General features: G+C 29.7%; 1 protein-coding gene across 1 annotated transcript; it reads right to left on the bottom strand.

Annotated features, from left to right (window-relative positions):
* Window positions 1–4770: 4770 nt before the first annotated feature.
* LOC132729968 (uncharacterized) lies at window positions 4771–7076 on the bottom strand. Its single transcript, XM_060715804.1, has 2 exons — window positions 6229–7076; window positions 4771–5187 (listed from the first exon to the last, which is right to left on the bottom strand). The coding sequence occupies exons 1-2, from the start codon at window positions 6481–6483 to the stop codon at window positions 4882–4884; spliced, it is 561 nt and encodes a 186-aa protein (XP_060571787.1). The 5' UTR covers window positions 6484–7076; the 3' UTR covers window positions 4771–4881.
* Between the last annotated feature and the right edge of the window lie 526 nt (window positions 7077–7602).

The raw sequence follows: 7602 nt of genomic DNA, 5'->3' as shown, positions 1-7602 counted from the left end.
AGGCATTAATGCACACATCAGTCCTTTTGTCACATAGAAAAGATAGTATCAAATGATACTGATTTTGATGATAATTCTCTAAGAATCATATCAGGCTTATGTTTTAAAAGTTTGTTTGTTTGATTTGATTGGGGTTTACGTCAAACTGACACGATATATGTCTTATGGTGACCTTCCAGCTTTACTGGTGAAGGAAGACCTCAGGTGCCCTTCCCTGCATTATTTCATACACGAACGGTACCTGAATAGAACCACCAACTTTCCGAATTGCATATGGTTTATACACAATGAATATTTAGCATGCAAAAAGTGAGAATATGCAATAAAACCAACCACATTTTGAAATAAAATTTTGAATAACAGACAGTACAAAGTATAAATGTAATAACATCCAATCGTTTGCGAATAATACCCAAAAATAACAAATTTCGCGAAACTTATCAAAAGTTAACAACACTTATTAAAGTGATAAAAGTTGTAAATCAATCGCTGAAATTACAATAGCGTTCTCAAATCAATTACTTGGTCAATTTTCGAGATTTACATTAAACTTCAATCGACCAATCGCACTCAAAAGAAATCAATTACCTTTGTTATCTGCTCGTTAAGATAAAAACAAGTCCCACCATCAGTTTATGTTACTCATGCTTTATCTTATTGCAATCTAGTTTATTCAGCGTTAGCAGCTTTTAACAATATAAAATTATTTTTTCCAGCCATGGGCCTAAAGTCAGCCATTTTTATATAATTCAGATCAGTGCCCTCTTTTGACCTTAGTTATAAATAATGTTTATTTTCTTAGGATAGGGCCCATTTGATAACACAACAATCTTGCATCGGAATTCTGCTTGATTATTGGGATTATCAATGTAAATATGTAAATATACTCTCAATATGATCAGTATTATCTTTTACCAATCATTTTCATGATTTGAACTATTAGTTATTCGCATTGTGTATCATTTCACATACTGTAATAATATATTTAAAAACGGTTTTAAAACAACGCTTGAATTCCATTACTCATGAAAAATGACATTGAATGTTTAAGAAAGGAGATATACCTGGTATCCTATTTTAATTGGTATAACAGCTGTGCAATGCCTGAGACCGTCATACAAAGGATTTTATAAACCCGTTTTATGCTTAATGTAGACTTTAAAAACATAATATATGTTTATTATATTTAAATTCCTTAAATCCATATTGGTCTTAAAAGCATCGTTTAATACTTTGTTAAGTATTGGTTAGAAACAAACATTTTATCTAACGATATTGTTGAATCTAGTAGTCTTATCTAGAATTTGATGGAATAATAAAAAATATCATAATTAGAGTTCCAATAGTTGTAAATCTAGATAGAAATTGTTAATTGTATTCATGTAACCAAAAAGACAAATTTTAGGCGTTTATATATTAAGTCTACTTGAAGCCGCCGTCAAATTTAAAGAAAAATACTGTATTAGACCTCATTGATTTATTCACGAATCTTAAATTGCAGTTTTTTTGTCAAATAAAATGATTTTTATGTTTACCCGAACAAGGTTTTTTGTCAGTTTAATTGGTGTTATGTTCTGCACAGAAAGCGTACGATTTATGTCCATTAAATTTTCGAAAGACCAAACTGCAAGACCTTTTATGTTTTACTTTGTAAATTCATGACATTTATTCAAAAACTTTATTGTATACAATTTGTTATACAAAATAATGTATTGTAAATGATCAATGAATATAAACGTACAGTTATCATGCCTTCTACGGAAAGAAGAGCAGATAAAACACAGATTTTTCTTTGAAAAATATATGTGTTGAATATATGAAGTTACAATTTGTGGGTTGGTTTCATCCACATAATCCATATAAACTGTTGGGGTATAGCCTAAATTATCTTATAAAGATGCATATTGTTTGCATTCTTAGTTTAAACTTTATTTATTCAATAAATTGTACATAAATGACATTTACAATGTTACATGTTTGCATTCTTGGAGAACCAGCTACCTAAATTAGAGACGATTTTGACAACAGCCACTGACGGTAACTTCCTTTTAGAAAAAAACTCTATTTCTTGCAAAAATGTCATTACAAAATACTCATGAAGCCAGTTTAATAAAAACTGAAACGTCTACTTGTTTTTCAAATCATCAAACTGTAACTGAATATCAAATAAACGGCGCAACAGTTCAAATTATGCCATTTAAGTTCATCAAGAAGTACATTAAAAGTACAAATAAATGTAATTGTTTAGCACGAATGAGACATTTTTACGACTTTTTATATATAATACATGTAGATGGTTTTGGTAAAAAGTTATTTATTTTATTATCATTTGACGTTAATTAAAGAGATAACACATATCCCTCTGTATATTTGAAAACAATACTTAAAAAAATGAATATTTCATTTCACAAACAGAGATTTCAGAAAGTCGATGTTGCTTAAACTTTGGAGAGTACTGATAGTTTCATTATTTCATTAGTTTGTCAACTGGACATGTTATTAAAACACTTTCTTAAATCATCTTTAACTCTTTACGTTGCATACAAATTCATACATATGCTATAATTCATGTGTTGTTTTATCTATTTGTTCAAAATGGTATCGTTTACAATCTTGACATTTAGCACATACTTGATAACTACATATAACATATCCGCACATTCAGCTAGCTTACGGAATGCCGATCGTACTACTTCGCTGCCTGCTCGAGTCTGAAAACATGCATTGTCGTCTCCACCAGTAAAGATTGCATTGACAGTTATAGAACTATACTCTTTCCCATTAAAAATGGAAATGAACCTTTGCCAAGTATGAATTAACAAAACGACGTTGAATAAAAAATGAAACTTTTTTGTAAACTAAAAAAAATTCACCCTCGAGATTTTTCAGGATTGTTTTCTAAAGTGTCTAACGTTACTTGTCTTGTAAAAGCAAATTATAATTTCTTTACGGCAAGTCTCTGTTGTTTAATATAACATTTTGACCATATTACTGACTTTAAGAAAAAAAAAGAAGAGAAAAACATGCCTAGAGGATATTGATGTCAGGGTTAACATGACATTAATTTAAATAATTTTAATATTATATTTGATATAAAAAGGAATATTCAAATTTGGTGGGACAGACTATAGTTGTAATCTTTCACAAAACTTGTAGAATATCATTGTCTGATAAATAACAAGATGCATAGATTTTATAGGCACAGTTTAAACGGTTATAAGATCATATTACTCGAGCCGCAAAGTGGTTATATTGCAAACAATCGTTTAAACACATCCGGATATAAGTTAAACAAAACTCTTTTAAACGAATAAAATTGAGCCGTGCTATGACAAAACCAACATAATGGGTTTGAGACCAGCATGGATCCAGACCAGCCTGCGCATCCGCGCAGTCTGATCAGGATCCATGCTGTTCGCTTACAAACTCTATTACAAGTAGAGAACCTGATAGCGAACACCATGGATCCTGATCAGACTGTGCGGATGCGCAGGCTGGTCTTGATCCATGGTCGCAAACCCATTATGTTGGTTTTGTCATGGCGCGGCTCAAATGATCATGCACAATTCCGTTTTGGGGGTAACATCAATAAATACATATATAAATTAGGAGCTATCATTTATATACAGTTACTGACCAAGGTTATCCAGAAAAAAATCGCGTTACAAACGTGCAATATTATAATTAAATATGTTTGGCAGGATAATATCATATCATACCATACCATACCATACCATACCATACCATATCATACCATATCATTTTGCTTATGTAACGTCGCTCTCCTTTGTTGATCTTGTTTTTAATATTTTTTGCAGTATAACAGATATTTTCAATATATTGCAGATATCCACAGTAATATTGAGGAAAATTTCATATCTCGGTTTAAATATGACCCAATATCGTATTATAAACACATAATTATTATCATAAAGCTATTTCTGACACTGAACTATTTAAAATTTTATCATTTTATATTAATATTAAAGTTAAATGCTATGATTAAACTGTTTTTGTATTAATATACTGTTATATTTTTCGTGCTTCAAAGTTATAAGACTTTCAGTTACAGAATTCTAAGAAAATAAAAATAATTATGTTCAAAACATGTATTGTCCATATATGATACTCAATGTAATATTTATAAGATTCATAAGTGTAAAGTTTCATCAGATCTTTGCAATTGTTTTAAGAAAGGTAAAGTATATACCATTGATTTAGATACAAAGTTATGTGATGGCGTCTAATAATATTATCATTAAATTGGTAATATATAACATCTTCCTATTATATTTACCCTGAAGTAATTAAGCTAATTCAATGAATAGTAAAGCAATTGTTTTCTTTGTTCTGATAACTAAATAGAATGTTTCAATGAAAAAATCTAGTTAAAGTAATTTAAGCGTAATCCATATAAAAATTTGAAATATTTAATAAATACTGCGTTATCTAAGTAGTTGGCACTTTTGATAGATTCTTCAATAAGAACAATATAATAAAGTTTCTGAAAGAAACATTAACTATTCTTATATATTAATAACAATATCACAATTTTCAAATTGTATGAAGTGTTAAAGACTTTAAGGTTGAATATGGAAAACAATTTATACTCTAATTACAACTACTGACATAGACATTCCGTCTTGGATCTACCATTTCTAGTAACAAACTTCAATTTTGGAATTTACTCGCGCACTTTGATACTCTTTCTAAATGTAATTTGAAATGATTGTGCGCATTAAAATCATCAAAAATAAGCATTGTCGTATGTTTTTGCATATTTAACTTCTTATTACATTAATACTGACTAAACAGTCAAAAGATCAGGTATGAATATTACTGTTAACTCCAGCCGATCTTGAAATAAATTATCGATTTTTGTTATCTGGCTATTAATATAAAAATCACGGATATTTGTAGAGACACCAAAATAAACGATAGTATAATCATAATAAGTTCAAACTGTCGTTTAATGCATAGTTTCTTTAATTTACATTCTGCTCTTTGCTTGTTGAGATCAACACAATCATCATACATAAACATGATCATTCTCCAGCGTTCTTGTAAAGCGTCTATAGCGTTCGTCACTGCGCGTTCTTGTAAAACTCGTTCTCGAATTTTCTCGTACGTTTCGGTATCATGTCCACATTCCGGTTCTGGCCTACTTGAACGCTTACTTGAACGTCTCTGAAATTAAATAAAATAATCCTCCTTTAAAATGACCCTGAAACATGCATTGTTTGATATGCAATCGTATATTGGTATTAGAAGTCCCGAACTTATATAACTATACAAATAAATACTTTGGCCGGCTGAAATTGAAATTGCTTAAGGTTATACCTAACATGCACAAATATTAAATAAGATGGTATATACAGTCCCTGGTTATACACTATGCTTAAGTATTTGAGTTTAATAAAGTCTCATTCAATAATAATCAAGTGAAGTGTCGATATTTAATATATACAAATATTTCGTTTACCTTAAGAACAAATAAAACCAATTCGTACTTCATTCTTTTTAATATTTTACTTAATCAATATTTGTTATCGAAATATTATTATGTGTGTATATAGGTGAACATTCTGATCCTGCAGGAACTGGAAGTGATTACCTTTGCAGCTTGGCCAATCTGCATTTTCATGAGTTATTACAAGATCCCACAAAGCCCTATTGATAGCTCAATGTTTATAATTTGATATTGAAATGTTTTAAATGTTGAATGGACATTTTCAAAATCCATTTCACAAAACTTGTAGGTTAAAAAATAAAAGGTTAAGGAAGACGTGAAATAGCAAATACATAGTACATGTACATTATACTGCCGGGATAATTGTTGCTTTGCAAAACGCTTAAAAGAAAATTAATGATAAAAACAACAATGATCAATAATAAAGTATTTCTGTTAGGCTTATTGATGAATCAAAAGGTGAGTTAACAATAACATGTGTTCAGATGTGCAGCGAAGAGTTATTCTGATAATTAACCTACTCCAGCTTCATATAGGCACGGTGCCAGAAAATTATCTTCATTTTCCTAGCTAAAATAACATATGTGTTTATCACCTGTTACACATATCCCATCTATGAAAGGCATAACAAATGTATTAACAAATAAAAGTTTTATCGTTACTTTAATAATATATACGTTATATTGTTATTATTTTATGTGTTGAAGGAAGTAGACTAAATATTCATTTAGATTTCTACAAGAGAAACAAAATCTTACCCGAATAGATCGGCGTTTAAAAGATCCAGAACTTAGTGTCGGATGCTTCTTATCAGATTCGTGTTCTCCACCTGTATCCAAAGAAACTGATTTGTTAATTTTTTGGGGCACCTCTGTTTGGATTTTGCCTTCAGAATTTGGTACTTTTGGTCCCTCTATAGAAATGTAATCAACTGAATCGCTTTTTGCAATAGCAGAATTAGAATTAACTTCGCGTTTTGCAATAGCAGAATTAACTTCTTCTTTATGTTCCATTTTTTAAGCGTTATTCGCCAAGAAGTGATATTATTTCAATAACTGAATATATTTTAAAATTATCCTTTCTGTTTTATATGACACTGATTTAACACCGTGTTTCCTTTTGGTACAATCAATCTACTTTGATTACTATAAGCAGAATTGTCTTCAGGAGCATCTCGTTATATCACCCGATCTTACAATCATTTTGTTAGAATAAGCTAGAATGTTCAAAATAAAACTACAATCGTTAAGCACAACATACCTTGCACATTTTAGAATCTATATATACCGCGCCAGTACCTGAAAATTAGCATCTAATTTACGGCACAGAGCTCACCTGTTGATAATTCCTTGATAGAGTGTATGCTAGACAGAATATGCGTACATTTGTATTTTCAAAGTGTACACCCGGCAACGATGTTATATTTCACAACACTCAACCAACTTGTTAAAGCATATCTATTCCATTTTATTATTCACAATATCCCCCATTTAAACTTGTATAGCATATAGAATAGTCTAAAAGATCAAAGTCACATTTCTCTGTTCATTAGAACATTTTAGACTGAACGGCACGTTCTAATCATGTTTCTTTCGTTGTACGAATAAACCGATATTCGCACAGCAATCTTAACATAAACTCTCCCAAAATTGTACGACGATGTAAAACTACATTCTTCATTCTTTGTTATTCTTTACAAGCATCCATTTAGCTTTATCTTTACATAATGCTACTAAATCAAAATTAAAAAAAAAACGTTTTGTTAAATTCAGTTCAAATAAGATAACATTTTAATCTTGAAAATTTAACATTATAGATGTACATATTTCAGTTTTAATCACTACTGTTTGTTGAATACGCATGATCGATCATTTATAAATAATAAGCTTGTGTAAAAGCATCCTAATTTTCAATTTTAAATCAATCATTTTAATTTGTCCCTGCTCTTAACATTTTATGCAGACAAATTTTAGCGGAAAAAATATTATTTAAAGGTTAAAATCTTTGTACAATAGTGTTCTAAAATACATTTATTTAAAGAAACAGAAGAGGAAAAAGTTTGATTAAAAATAATATTCTGGACACCATACATATATATAACATTTTACTTAAAATATGGCATAGAATTGTTG

Source organism: Ruditapes philippinarum, unplaced genomic scaffold (assembly GCF_026571515.1).
Source record: "Ruditapes philippinarum isolate M1 unplaced genomic scaffold, ASM2657151v2 ctg7610_1_1_1_1, whole genome shotgun sequence".
Classification (NCBI taxonomy): Eukaryota; Metazoa; Mollusca; class Bivalvia; order Venerida; family Veneridae; genus Ruditapes; species Ruditapes philippinarum.
Note: the sequence above shows the minus strand (reverse complement) of the source record. Positions and strands in the feature narration are given on the sequence as shown.